This window comes from Astyanax mexicanus, chromosome 11, assembly GCF_023375975.1.
Source record: "Astyanax mexicanus isolate ESR-SI-001 chromosome 11, AstMex3_surface, whole genome shotgun sequence".
Classification (NCBI taxonomy): Eukaryota; Metazoa; Chordata; class Actinopteri; order Characiformes; family Acestrorhamphidae; genus Astyanax; species Astyanax mexicanus.
The window spans coordinates 29,399,573-29,415,358 of NC_064418.1; the positions used below are offsets into that span (position 1 = coordinate 29,399,573).

Below are 15,786 nucleotides of genomic sequence, written 5' to 3' on the forward strand. Positions count from 1 at the left end.
AACATTTAGCAGTATTACAGTAACATTTTCAAATCTTTAAAAGTTTAAAACATTGAGCCTGTCTGAATCTAGCTAGTTTACCTAACTTACATAACTGGTTAGCTCGGTTAGCTAGTTTATGGTAACTTAGCTTATACATTTAGGTTAGCTTAAAGACCAATTTTCCTTTTTTGTTGCAGTTTTTTTTTTTTTTTTTTTTAGAAAATATCACTTAAACTTAAGTATTGAGAAATATTAGCTACTGGCGAACTCTGTTATTTGACACATACAGCAGTTCTAGTTATGTGTTATTATAATTAGGTAAGCTAAGGTTAACGAAATTTACCCATTTAAATATGAGGAGCTCCTGACTAGGCACGTAGGAATCTGCCTCTTTACAGCCTCTTTACACCCTGACCAGAAAATAGTGCGCTTCTAAAAGCTAGCTCCATACCTGTCAAATTTTAGATTAAAAAATAAGGGATATTTTCCTCTGTCCGCTTAAAGTTGTCCCACCAGCCCAATGTAGGTTCAGTATCCCTTACATTTTAAGACAGGTTTACAAAAAAAATCTAAAATAACGACATGTGAACCACTTACACACAATTATCAGATTATCAGAATCTGAAATGTTGCGGACATTCCTACATATGTCATTCTTTTAATACAGCCAAATTAAAAACACTTTTCCAAATATTTTTTTTAAAAGTTAAGATTTCATGTCTTTTTGGCATAAATGCACTCTTTTTTTATAATATATTTTTTATTTATTTAATGGATTTAAAATTGAACAAAGGGTACACAAATTCTGCAAACTGAATCTTTTGATCACTCCACCCCTGATCAGTTTAGTTAATTTTTAACATTTCTAGTTCAAGCTGTATTTTTTTTTATTTTAAAAGGTTTAATCTGTGTGTTTTTTATTTCAGAGACGAGTATTTTTAAGCAGCTATCAGAAAAATCTCATCACAGTTTACATGATTAGCCTACCGTTCCCTTTCTTTTAGAAAAATCGCTGTATATCCAGATATGTTTTAACATCAGCTGCTCCGACTAGCTGCCTGTGGCTTCCCCACACTGACCCTCCTTTGCAAGCTGATTGGCTGTTTCTCCTGAAAGGCGGGACTTTCTCCTTGAACCGGCTGCACGATTGGTTAAGAGACACAGAGCAGTCAGCTCCCTGTCTCCTCAATAATATATATTTTTTTATTTTAATATAATACGGGAAATTTACGGGAAAATACTAATACGGGAGGACAGCGGGAAAGAGGAGTAAAATACGGTAGTTTCCCGGCCAAAACGGGAGACTTGACGGGTATGGCTAGCTCCATATTTTTTCTAATGAATAAATCACTCTGTGGAGATATATAAAGACTGCTGACTAACACAACAACAAGCTGTCTAACCTCTGAAACGGTTTTATAGTTCGCTAAACATATAAATAATAATTAACCGGTCACACAGTAACATTAATATTAATCACATCATTAGAACTACACCAGTACAATAAAAACACAGTCCTTTACACTGGGCTCCTTTAAAACTCTAAAACTCCACTAAAACACCTGTAAAAGTCCTCTGTGCTTTTCTCCTCCACACTAACAACATTAAAAGTTTAGTTTTAAATTCGTTTCAATTTATTTATTTTTTATTTACTGTATGCAGTCTACATAGCCAGGTGGTGTAAAAACTGGCTTAGATTAGCGCCCCCCAGTGGTCGGACACAGAGGCGCAACTCCCTGATATTCCCATATCTTGTCCCCTATCTGTTAGGACACTGTGTTACTGGACAGAAGAGGAATGTAAAGTGGGGAGGCCCCAGGGAGAGAGTCACTGCAGATCCAGGGGTCCAGAGGGAGGAGCTGGATCTGAGCCAATTCCTCCCCATCCTATCTTAACTGGTGGTGACATTATCTGAAATCAAAAGTTTGTGTTAAACAATGTGGCAGATTTAGCTGTCAAAATGCCAGTTTAACACTCTATGGCATAGTGTTGCCCTCAGGCAACAAAGCAAATTTTTGGTTGTTACACCTTTCCATACAATACCTTATATATTTTGTTACACGGTATATCTATGTACAATACAAAGACAAATACAAGTGGGTCACAAATTAAAAAAATATGTATATGTGGACTGCACTTTCATCGTATGGTTGATTTTATATTAATTTTTAATTATTAAAAAATTCAATTACTCAAGATTGGAACACATGACGACGATTCTACCACCATTTGAAAGAGGCTGTCCGTTGCTATCGCCTGTGCGATTTTCCGCCACTTACATCGTATGGTTGATTTTATATTAATTTTTAATTATTAAAAAATTCAATTACTCAAGATTGGAACACACTATGATGACAATCCTACTATCATTTGAAAGAGGCTGTCCGTTGCTATCACCTGTGCGATTTTCAGCCACTTTCACCCTATGGTTGATTTTGTATTAATTTTTTAAATTAAAATAATGCTTTAAATTCAATTACTCAAGATAGGAACACACTATGATGACAATCCTACTATCATTTGAAAGAGGCTTTCCGTTGCTATCGCCTGTGCGATTTTCAGCCACTTTCACCCTATGGTTGATTTTTTATTAATTTTTTTTTATTAAAATAATGCTTTAAATTCAATTACTCAAGATAGGAACACACCACGATGACGATTCCGCCACCATTTGAAAGAGGCTGTCCGTTGCTATCGCCTGTGCGATTTTCAGCTTGCATCGTATGGTTGATTTTATATTAATTTTTAATTATTAAAAAATTCAATTACTCAAGATTGGAACACACTATGATGACAATCCTACTATCATTTGAAAGAGGCTGTCCTTGGCTATCGCCTGTGCGATTGTCAGCCACTTTCATCGTATGGTTGATTTTATATTAATTTTTAATTATTAAAAAATTCAATTACTCAAGATTGGAACACACTATGATGACAATCCTACTATCTTTTGAAAGAGGCTGTCCGTTGCTATCGCCTGTGCGATTTTCAGCCACATTCACCCTATGGTTGATTTTATATTAATTTTTAATTATTGAAAAATTCAATTACTCAAGATAGGAACACACCACGACGACGATTCCACCACCATTTGAAAGAGGCTGTCCGTTGCTATCGCCTGTGCGATTTTCAGCCACTTACATCGTATGGTTGATTTTATATTAAGTTTTAATTATTAAAAAATTCAACTACTCAAGATTGGAACACACTATGATGACAATCCTACTATCATTTGAAAGAGGCTGTCCTTGGCTATCGCCTGTGCGATTTTCAGCCACTTTCACCCTATGGTTGATTTTATATTAATTTTTAATTATTAAAAAATTCAATTACTCAAGATTGGAACACACTATGACGACAAGCCTACTATCATTTGAAATAACTATCATTTGAAAGAGGCTGTCCGTTGCTATCGCCTGTGCGATTTTCAGCCACTTTCACCCTATGGTTGATTTCATATACATTTTTTAAATTAAAATAATGCTTTAAATTCAATTACTCAAGATAGGAACACACCACGACGACGATTCCGCCACCATTTGAAAGAGGCTGTCCGTTGCTATCGCCTGTGCGATTTTCAGCCACTTTCATCGTATGGTTTCATTATGTCCATACATTACTAAACTTCGGCAATTATTCATCCATCCATCTTCTTATCCGCTTAATTCGTCTGGTTTGTTGTCGGTCTTGTGCCTACAACCTAGGAATATTGGACACTAGGTAGAAATATCCCATGGACAGGGTGACGTTTTTATTGATGCAGAAAACAAACACACCAAGCACCTCACAGACAGTAATAAGGGAGTGGAAAAATACACACAAATAAAAACATCCGAGACAGAGTGGATCAGAGTCATTTACCACTATTGTCTTATAAAAGGTAAGGGCACAAAAGAAGTGCCATATTCTTCAAAGTAGTGATTTGAAATAGTGAAGTGCCTTTACCTACTGAAAGCTTGTATATACATTTCAGGGTTCTTTCTAAAACACTGCCACCATGTGGAGGTTTAGTACAACTTTTAAAACGGTTCTTCACTCTCGCATCTCTTATCTACTTTTTGGTAAAAAGGTTTTTTTTTTGACTCGGAGCCCTTTTAGGTTTTCTTTACAGGGTTATTTAAAGAACCCTTCACAAGAAAGAAATCAGATGGACAACCTGAGTTTGTGTTAAACTTAAAACCTGATACTATATATATATAAAAAAGCCACAGAGCTACTTATTTATTCAAATGTATTAAATTGAATAAATAAAATAAAATAAATAAAATAAATATTCTTTTTAGAAAAGTGTGGTTCTTCTTAATTCTGCACTACAAAAAGAATAAAGAAAAAGTGTCTCTACCACTTTACTGTTCATTCAAAGACTTGTGGCACCTTGGGGAATCAAAAGATTTTCTTCTAGACTAAAAAAAAAAACATTAAAATCTGCATAACTAAGAGCTGGACCTGTCCACAAATGTTAAGGGTGCCAATTAGTGTGCCAACAGTTTTTGAATTGTGCCAGCTTAAGATGATCCAGGTAGTGTGCTTTATTTTTATTTATTAAAATAATGCTTTAAATTCAATTACTCAAGAATGGAACACACTACGACGGTGATTCTACAGTCATTTGAAAGAGACTGTCCGTGGCTATCGCCTGTGCAATTTTCAGCCGCTTTCACCGTATGGTTGATTTTATATTAAAGAGCTGGACCTGTCCACAAATGTAAAGTGTGCCAATTAGTGTGCCAACAGTTTTTGAATTGTGCCAGCTTAAGATGATCCAGGTAGTGTGCTTTATTTTTATTTATTAAAATAATGCTTTAAATTCAATTACTCAAGAATGGAACACACTACGACGGTGATTCTACAGTCATTTGAAAGAGACTGTCCGTGGCTATCAGCCATTTTCATGGTAGGGTTGATTTTATATTAATTTTTAATTATTAAAAAATTCAATTACTCAAGATTGGAACACACTATGATGACAATCCTACTATCATTTGAAAGAGGCTGTCCGTTGCTATCACCTGTGCGATTTTCAGCCACTTTCATCGTATGGTTTCATTATGTCCATACATTACTAAACTTCGGCAATTATTCATCCATCCATCTTCTTATCCGTTTAATTCGTCTGGTTTGTTGTCGGTCTTGTGCCTACAACCTAGGAATATTGGACACTAGGTAGAAATATCCCATGGACAGGGTGACGTTTTTATTGATGCAGAAAACAAACACACCAAGCACCTCACAGACAGTAATAAGGGAGTGGAAAAATGTACAGTGTGCCAATTGGTATGCCGGCAGTTTTTGAATTGTGCCAGCTTAAGATGATCCAGGTAGTGTGCTGGTGCTTAACTATATGTGCCAGTTGGTGTGCTGGCTGCTTTATTATGAAGCAGTTAATGAACTAGAATAAGAAAAAACTGCAAAATAGAAATACTCAGAATCAGAATCTCTACAGATACTAATCCTGTGGTTATAAATAGTCCTGCACCAAATACTACACCTGTATGAACATCAAATCAGCACAAAGTAAATATTCAAACCAATCTGATACCCCCTAGGGGTCAGAAAGCAAAGTGTGTATCTCAAAGAACAGATGCATCTTAAAGTGTTCAACAGCACCAAATTGAACTTACAGAAACCGAAGGGTAAAAGAAGTAAATTGCAGTCATGATGGATAAAAACACTTTATTTATTTTTTTTTACATAAAGTGTAGAGCCTCTCCTTGCATGATGCATTTGTCTGTTTTATGCCCTGGGTACTGAGAGGTTCAGACGCAGGCACAGGGTTAATGTAAATACTGGACTGTACACACAGGGCAATACTACGTCAGGCAGTCAAACGATACTGCAAAGGCCACTCCAGGCAGAGCCCCACTCCGCTACAGTCTGAGCGCTCCTCTATAGGGCCAGCGTGCAGGAAAACACTGATTTGGAGTCCACGTGGTTTTGCACATCCTGACACACTTGAAAAGTTAGTTGAAAGTTATTTGTTCACAGTTCTCAGAGAGCTGTAATAAATTAATCACACGAGCCCTGGTGACATCGCTGAGTCACCGTCACAGTGAGCGACAGGAGAAAGTGTGTCCGCTGCTCGCCTAGGTCAGAGGTCATCTCACCCGCAACCGTGACATCATCCATTCTAGTCCCTGGCAGAGCCTGCAGAGAGAGAATATACACTATTACTGCAAATACAATACAAATGTAACACACTCACACACAATCACTCTGTGGAAGAACTGTGTTCTCTGGAATGATGATAATGCTCCACCCAATACTTCTGGGATGAGTTAGAGAGTTGCGGATGAGGTCAGGTGGTAATTAACCAACAGCCTGCCCTAATTCATGCTCTTATTGATGAAAGCCATCAAATACTAACAGTAATGTTTCAAAATCTAGTAAGAAGCAGTTCCTGAAAAGAAGTTTGAAATAAAAAAAATCAAAAGCAGGAGACACACTTTTTAATACCATTGATTTAAAAAATAAAAAATAAATAAAGCAACACATGTCCCAATAATTTTGTATACTCAGTATATGTTCTCAGTATTCAGTATAAGGAATGACACTCAGTCTTGAGTACAGTCTGGTGTAAATTATAATGTAGAAACATCAATATAATTCAGTGTAAAACAACATAAACCAATGCAGTTTGCTGAGTCAGTGTATCTATACACAGATATTTACTATTTAAACATCCAGCATGCTGTGTTTTTGGTGTTATTAATAAACACTGATATATACTGCTTTTTCTGAGATGCCCCCAAACCCACCCAACTTACCCTTCCCCTGTAAGTGCACAACAGGCCTGGATGTGCCATTGGTGGTCCTTAATGGAAGTGAGTTGAAGGTTCTGTGAGATTTCAGCCACTGTCATACAACCCTTCACATCTTGTTTGTTGGCAAAAACCAACAAACCAGCCTTTTTAAGGTCCTATAAAACACATAATATATATATTCATAACATAAAAAACAAAATATGTAAATTATTTAAATTATCTAAATACACAAACATGTTTCCTGAACGTTTCAGACCAACACTACCCAGTTTTTTCCAGATATGATAAAACCAAAAATGCATTAGCTGCTTATGCCAACCGTGAACATAATAATGTTTAGCGTTGGAATTACTATAGTTTACATGTTTAATTAATGAGAAATAAACATAATATGACTATACATACACAATAAAAAGACATGGGTGACTCTCATTTCTAATGCAGTTCATCCATTTTAAGCCTTTATTTCTTTTATTGTTGATAATTATGCAATGAAAACCCCAAAAATCAGTGTCTCAGAAAATTAGAATATTATATAAGACCAATTGGTACTTTTGGCAGTGTGCCAAGTCATGCTGGAAAATAAAATCCATGTCTCCATGAGTTGTCAGCAGACGGAAGCATGACGTGCTGTAAGATTTTTTGGAAAAACACTTGACTGACTTTAGACTTGATAAAATACAGTGGATCAACACCAGCAGATGACATGTCTCTCTAAACCATCACTGATTGTGAAAACTTCACCCTAGACCCTAGTTTGGACTGTGTGTCTCTCCACTCTTCCCCCAGACTCTGCCTCCTTGATTTGCACATTAAATGTAAAATTTACTGTTGATCAGTGATGGTTTGGAGAGACATGTCATCTGCTGGTGTTGATGCACTGTGTATCAAGTTTAAAGTCAGTGAAGTGTTTTTCCAAAAAATCTTACAGCACGTCATGCTTCCCTCGACTGATGACTTTTATGGAGATGCAGATTTCATTTTCCAGCAGGACTTGGCACACTGCCCACAATTGGTCTTATATAATTTTATAATACTGACTTTTGGGTTTTCATTAGCTGAAAGCCATAATCCTCAACAATAAGAAAAAGAAAAATTACATTTTCATCTGAATTAAACTGAAATAAAGTAACTGTTCAATGACATTCTAATGTTTTAGATGCACATGTAGATAAATAAAAGATATATAAAAATTTAAAATCAATAAAATAACCATAGAAACTAAAATAAATTTGAACACTTAAAAGTAAAGATTTAATTAAATAAATAATAAAAAAGTAATAATAATAATGATAATAATAATAATAATAATAATAATAATAATAATAATAATAAAAGTAAATAGTAAAATAATAATCATAAGAATGAAACAAATGAAAAATAATGAACTAAGATCAGTCCTGATCAGAGATGTTAGTTGTAGCCCAACATTAAGGTGGTTCTTACTTCATGAGCTAGCATTCTGTAGAGTTCTTCTCTAGTCACAGAGATCCTCTCCCTGTCTGTGCTGTCCACCACAACTATTACAAACTGTTAACACAAGGAGAACAATCAGTGACTTAATGTGCTGTACAATAAACAAACAGCAAAACAATCTAATAAAACAGAGGCTCAATAACTGTACCTCTGTGTTAGTGTAGTAGGTGTTCCAGGAGGAGCGCAAAGACTCTTGACCTCCGATGTCCCACATAAGAAAATGAGTGTTGTTCACCACAATCTCCTCCACATTGCTGCCTATTGTGGGTGAGGTGTGTACCACTTCATTCATAGAGCTAATTAACACACAGCAAAAACATTTTTTTTTACTGAACTGTAGGACAAGATATTAATATATGATACTATATATTTATATTAAGTATATAAATACATACATACATGTAATTATAGGTACTGCATTTGTATATGCCTAAATCTAGAATTTCAAACCTTTACAGAAGATTCACAATAAACATCATACTTACAATTGATAAAGTATTGTTGTTTTTCCCGCATTGTCCAGCCCAACAATGATGACTTTATGCTCTAAACACAACAAATAAAACAAACAGTAAATATATCATAAATATTTTACTACAAACAAACTGCAAATCATACAATCATGGTAACACTAAACATAGTCCTGGACGATATGTCCAAAATGTATATTTTAATACATTTTTACATTTTGGTTGATACAATATAAATCCGATATGGATATGAACAGTATAAAATCAACAACTGTGGTGTACATCATCACACACTGACACTGCCAGGCAAAAAAACCTGTAGTGTGCAGCCCTTTCTGCTCTACTTGAATGCAGTGAATTGACTCCAGGGCCCTGTAATATCTCTTAAAAACATACACCAATTTTTTTTTATATATATTTAGTCACATCCAAATAAAACAAAATAGTCCAAATAAAATGAAAAAAGGGAGTGTTCTTTAGTATTTTTAGTATAAGATTCCAAGCTGGATCGATTACAGATTTTTAATAACAAATTGATAACACTTTGCTTATTAGATAGAGTAAATTCTACTGCTTGATATAATAAGTGTATTATATTTGAACAATACTCAGATCTTCAGTTATGAAAGGCAGAACATTGTCATGTAGTTACCAGCTTAATAAAGCCCCTGAATTTCTGAGTAATGTCAAATATGTGCTTAAAATTTATATTTCCGTTATTTAAATATTTTCTATTGTGATAAATATCAAGCCCTACTATTATGGTTTTATAATAAATGTGCCATGAATAAAACAACTACACATCTTCAGCAACACTACTGGTAAGTGAGCAGAGACATGATCTGAAAAATGGGCCTTATTTATCAGGCATCTCAGAGTAAAAGTATTGATCTAAGATCACCTCTCATCAGCTGTCGAATTCAGCTGTTCTCATCAGCTGATCCTGGATCAACATTTTTACTCCAAGACGTTCGATAAATATGGGCCATTGATCGTAACCGTAATTATAAAACTGAGATGCAATCTAAAACATATTATCAGTTTTGTGCACTACCACATACTGGTTAGACATTTAATATGATAATTAATGTGACAAGTTTTCAGTAATAATGGACAAAAAATATTATTTGTGTTGTTGCCAATTTTGAGAACAAAACAGCTGTCATTTTCTCACTCACTCACTGAAACACTCTGATGTTTAACAGCTGTGAATATGGAACAAACAAAACCACGTTTCAACAGTCAAAATGTCAATCTGCTTCCCTGAGGTAGAGTAAGCCATCTGAACACAACAGTTCTGGGCCTACCTCTGGGAACACGATTTCAGTGTGCACACAAGTGAACACCTATATCAGCAAAAGGCGTGCATTCAAATACTATAAGATACATTTAATTAATATTACAAATGAACAAGAATCATTAATTATTCATTTGATTGCAGAAAAGCAACATTCAATGTGCAGAAAAGGAATCACAATAGAAAGTATTGCTTTCTAATCAGAATTAAATGCTCAAGAAACAATTAACCTATAGATATACATAAGGTTATGTTCACATTACCAGGCTGAAGTGGCTCAAATAATATTTTTTGCTCATTGTGTCTCAGATCAGATTTTTTATGGCTGTGTGACCATGCCAAATTAGATGATTTTTTTTATTTTTTACCAGATTTGAGTTACTTTCATATGTGGTCCTAAATCCGATATGTATCCGATCCACAGACATGCTACATAATTGTGAACCGTCAAAAAAACTGTCTTTTTGCTTGTACACATGAACATGAATATGTACTTCAGACGAGCTCTTTGCTCCCACAAAAGCAAAAGATGCTTCACATATGCTAACGCATCCATTTCACCTTTATAAAGCTTTGAGTTGTCTCTCAAACTTGAGATTTTTTTTGTTGGTGGTGAAGAAAGCAAAGTTTATATATGTGTCAACGTGCACATGTGAGGCGTTTCAGGGACAGATTCGTTCAAATTACAAACAGATACAGGTCACTTACATTTATGAATGTAAACTCATAAAACAGTTAAGTCTGAGCAAAAATCTGGATCTCAGCAATGTGGCTTGTAATCTGAAACATCTAACAGTGTTATCATGAACACAACACTGACCACAAAAAAAGCTTCAGAAATGTGTTCTGTGTATTAGTTAGTTCATGAGCAAAAATCAGATCAATGCCTTTGATACTGGAGGTGGAAAAAAACTATTCCAATATAAAATCAATCAAACCTTTTGAAATTAGGAAAACAGGAAAAACAGCAGCAACAATAAGGTCTTAAGGGTATGAGAGACAAATATACACTCGTCAGTCATAACATTAGCACCAGTTACAGGTAATATGAAGAACATAAATCATCTTGATGTTCACAGGTTTCTGGGGGGACATATTTGGAAGCATATATGACTAGGACAGGACAAGTCTTGTGCTTTTTTTTCCTGGTATGCATTGTCCATGCGCCTTCCAAAAATGGTCCAAGAAAAGACAACCGGTTAAAAGACGACAGAGTAATTGACACCTTAAGACTCACTGATGTGATCCATGGAGGTCCCACCTCACAACAACTGGGGATTTCAAGGCTATATAGTCAGTTATCTATATAGCATATGACCCATAGTGAATAGTGAATGAGTTAATGACTGAATCAGGCTGAACACAGTTTTTGTATTTGAGTCAGATGATCTTGCACAACTGGAACTGAGATTTTTGTTCAGACAAAAAATCCTCACATGCAATGGCCAGAGCGAGGATGAAACCACATCCCAAATGCCCTGCAGTGGTGCAGCACACCCATTATCTGCAGCACCCAAAAGCCCAGGACTATGTTCTGCTCATCCAGGGTACAACAAAAACATCACCAAATATCAATTTGAAATATCAGTCAAATCTACTCATTCCAACCCGGAATTAGTGTTAAGTTATCATCTCCTGATAACAATATGACTCTGGCTGTGTTTTAGCATGGCTTTTTCTAGATCAGTTAATGATAACGAGTACAGCAGGTACAACAAAGAAATGTTCCACGCTGTCACATTCCAATTCACTGCTGCAAATACCTGAGAATAGGTGTGGTTTACAATAGGTTTAAGTCATATTTTCAACACACTATATACCCTCCATTGGCTCCCATTTTAAAATATGTTAAAAGAACCAGCGTATCTTTTAGGAAAGCCGACTCTCTAGGGAAACTAGAGCCATTGGCCCAGTCAGTCTAGCAGCGTCACACTTAAGCCTGCACTAGGCCACATCATTTATAATGAATGAAAGTCCATGTACTGTAGGCTATCACATAGGAGGATGTCCCAGTCAGTGCCAGCTCCTGTATCATTTCGTCAGAGGACATTCAGAAGCCCACAGCAGCTTGAAGACACAAAGTTTTGAGAAAACAACATCCAGACCACTGCACCAAGCACTAGGCTGTATTACAGATGAATACAGAAGTGGTTTTATGAGCAAGGACTTTCACTTCCTTTACTTTAGCTCAAATATGTCATGCTTCTACTGATGAAACACAATATAATGGCAGGATATCCTACATTATATTCTGACATTATATTCTGTCATATACATTATATTCTGTCAGTCACAACAATCCACCACTACTTTAGTCTAGCTTGACTAGACTAATGAAAACAAATATACTCAAATTTGATTTCCTAACACATACTAAACAGGCAAAAAATATGGAATGTCTGATATAAAATCAATGTGAAATGTAGATCTGATTTTAATAATGTCAGATCAGATTTACAGATCTATAAATCTGTTCTGACCAGTCTTAATACAAGGGTGACACACGCTTAATGTAGTTTTGTCTAACCTCTATATTTCACGATTGATTTATATTGAATCTCTCTCATTCTTACCCATAAATACATTTTACTTATAAATTCAATTTACCGCCCTTTACAATGTTTTCTTTCTAGTGTAAATGTATAAATACAGAGTTACATATGTCTACAATTCTGTAATTCGCACTAGTAAAATGCCCAGGTGGACATATTCATAAACATTTTCTGTTCTGACTAGTACAAATTGTTATTCAAAATATCTCTATTGTAGCTGGGTTAGCTGTTTCACAAGCAGAGGTGTGCATTTTGAATATGTGCAGTTTAAGGTCATATGTTATTGCCAGTTTTTACTAGCCAGAATTACAATGTATAGATCTAGAATTATTTTTTCTATTAGTAAAAGGAATTATAGATAATTGTATCTGCTTTGTTTTTTAAGCGTCATTACTGAAAAAAGTAAGAAAGTGGAAGATTCCTATAAAAATTATATGTGGTCCTGGTAATATGAGTAGTCAGAATGTATTACTAAATCTGATATTAATAGTTAAATTCACTAGTAAAATTTTAAAACAGCTTGCTATATAACATAAATAACGCTAGTTAGTTGGCCCAGTTTGGCTAGCTGACAAACTACATCATCGTGAGGACCATCTGAACTGACAGAATACACACTCAAGCTAAGCTCGCGAGTTAATTAGCTAGATGGTATCATTTACATGCTAAAAAACAGACGATATCATGTTGGCAAGTAATAAAAACACAGTTAACGCTATTGAATTGTTAGATTTTCAGACTTTAATCACATATATAACGTTAGTTAGCTAGATTAGCTAGGTTAGCATACGAGTCCGCTGTCTCAGTACAGCTAAAATGGGCCCGAACCCCTCTGGTGCTAAATGCTACCGATAGCTAAACGCCTGTTAACTGACCTCGGGTCGGTCATAAACCTCCACAGAGCCACAGAAACAGATCCACAGGTCCACACATAGCTTGTCAACATCAGACCAGCTAAGCTAGATAACGTGTCTAACTAGCAAGTTTAATAAACACTGATCAAGCGCAGTCGACCATTATTAGCTAGAAAAGCTGCCTGGCTAGCCAGCTAACTAGCTAGATACCTTTGCCCTCTGAGTGAGTGGTTTCAGACGCGTTTATGGAATTCAACTCACATCATATTAGCCAACAAGCTAACCAAGCTAGGTTACCTAGGTTAGGTAACTAGCTAGCTAAGTTAGCTTACGCTACCTACCCTACACCCCTCCCTCACCGAGCTCCAATCTGACATTACTGAAACATCTGACTTACCTTGGTGGTTAAAAAGCCTCCATAACTTGGTGAAAATGATTCCCATTTCGGTTGACTGGTTTCTCCGTAGGCAGTTTAAACCCAAATCAGTCTAAATCCTAGCTTAGCGTTATCTGGGTGGTAGCTAGAAGCAAATAAAGCCACCCAACTGAAAGCAAAACTGAGCTAAAGCGAGCAATCGGTGACAGCTAGCCAGCTGGGTTAGCTAACCTAGCTCTTTAGCTGGACACCGGGAGTATTTCCAAGACGAAACAGGAGAGACCAGTGTCCATATCTCTCTCCGACACCGCGGGGTCTGAAATGCTGCATACTTTATTTGCTGTCATAGCCTAGATCGATGAGATGAATGATAAAAACGGTAGGTCAATGAGAAGACTTAGCTTAACTAGCTAGCTTAGCTAATTCAGCCTAGCTCATTTTCAAATTGACGGCTGCTGTTCTGGCCGCTGTTCTTTTCTGCCGCAGCAGCCCTATACACACACAGAGCTGGAGAGGAAGCGCCAGAGATCCTCTACAGAGGAGAACACCCACTCGAGGGTGTGTTCCGGGTTTCACAGACACAAGAGGGCGCTCCTGAATGAGTCCAAAACGAGTAAGGTTTTTAACTGAACACAGAACAGTATTACGTTACAGTACAGCTTGCAAATGTTTCAAATATATTCAATTTATAAGCCTTTTAAACGTGCTCTGCCCGAATGTCCAGCATTAGCTCACCACACGTTTGGCACACAGTAGCAATGATGCTAGCGCCTTTGTTTTCCAAAAACCGTTTATTGTAGAAAAAATGAAACACATGTATAAACAATATGGTTTCTTCGCTGTTTAGCAAAATACTTCATTGTATTTTTATGAATTAAAGGAATATGAAGGACAAGTAGTTAGACATTATTTGTAATTATTGTTTGCAGAGGCGGTCTTTGCATAGAGGCATTGCTAGGCAACTGCCTTGGGCCCCTCCCACTGCAGCCCACTGTAGGGGCCCCATGACTAGCTGCAAACTTCCCATAGGCCTACAGCTGGTAATTGGGGCCCTTTGGACAGTAATTCACAGATAGTGAGTTCATAAATGGTGATTCTTGTATGTTTAAAATGGAAACAAAGACAACACAATAAATTACAAAGAAATACAGATTCCGTCCACACCCTCTCTTTCGCGTTAAAATTGAATATTCCATCCATGCCTTGTGGCCATGCCATGAATGCACACGCGCTGCTTGTGAAAGACGGAATTAAGGTGAAATTAAGTGTACAAGTGGGATGTGAGCGAAAAAAGAAGGAAGAGGCTAAACTAAAAACAGATGCTCTTCCAAAACTGATAAGCTTTTTTTAGTGTGTCAGCACCACCGGACCCGAATGTTTTGGTGGAGGAGGACCAGGAGGTGCCATATCGTCATTTATGACCCAACATCACGATGGATGGTAACCATTGCGATGCCACGCCCACTTTTTTGTTTTTCCAGAAACATGCACTTACCTTCTTTGGGTCTCCTTCACCTAAAACTTTAGCAGGGATTGTATGGAAAAATATCAAATCAGGTATATAACTTAAATGAATTAGAGTCAGGGATGAAAATTAAAATACCCTACTGCTATAAATATGCCTAATTGGCATATTATTCTATTATTTATTATTATTCTATTATTATTAAGATATTATTATTTATATCTAGGTTACAGCTTGTCTTCGTTTTTTTCTACATGTCTGTATTAATTTTAAAAATTTCATGTTATTCAGGCAAATAGAATAAGCCTGCTCTTGTGCGTCGGGAAACTTGCTCATTGGCAACCAGTGTTGGGCACCTTACTTTGAAAAAGTAATCAGTTATATTTACTAGTTACTAAGGAGTTACCGCACTATGAATGTAACTAGTAAAAGTAATTGACTTACTTTAAATTATGTAAATTCTATTATTATTATTAGAAAAATAACAAACGAAAATAAACCCAAAATGTTGACAAAAATATAATCTAACGAATTTTAAAACATAGAAACGAAA

General features: G+C 36.1%; 1 protein-coding gene across 1 annotated transcript; it reads right to left on the reverse strand.

Annotated features, from left to right (window-relative positions):
- Window positions 1-5,638: 5,638 nt before the first annotated feature.
- arl5a (ADP-ribosylation factor-like 5A) lies at window positions 5,639-14,289 on the reverse strand. Its single transcript, XM_007253479.4, has 6 exons — window positions 13,790-14,289; window positions 8,705-8,765; window positions 8,368-8,515; window positions 8,190-8,273; window positions 6,747-6,898; window positions 5,639-6,126 (listed from the first exon to the last, which is right to left on the reverse strand). The coding sequence occupies exons 1-6, from the start codon at window positions 13,833-13,835 to the stop codon at window positions 6,078-6,080; spliced, it is 540 nt and encodes a 179-aa protein (XP_007253541.1). The 5' UTR covers window positions 13,836-14,289; the 3' UTR covers window positions 5,639-6,077.
- Window positions 14,290-15,786: the final 1,497 nt, after the last annotated feature.

Excerpts from the sequence above, each read along its gene's own strand:
- arl5a (XM_007253479.4), bottom strand. The coding sequence starts at position 13,835 with ATGGGAATCATTTTCACCAAGTTATGGAGGCTTTTTAACCACCAAG. Across the intron at positions 8,516-8,704 it reads ACAACAATACTTTATCAATT|CTCTATGAATGAAGTGGTAC; the intron begins GTAAGTATGATG and ends TGTGTTAATTAG. Across the intron at positions 8,274-8,367 it reads CCTACTACACTAACACAGAG|TTTGTAATAGTTGTGGTGGA; the intron begins GTACAGTTATTG and ends TTGTGTTAACAG.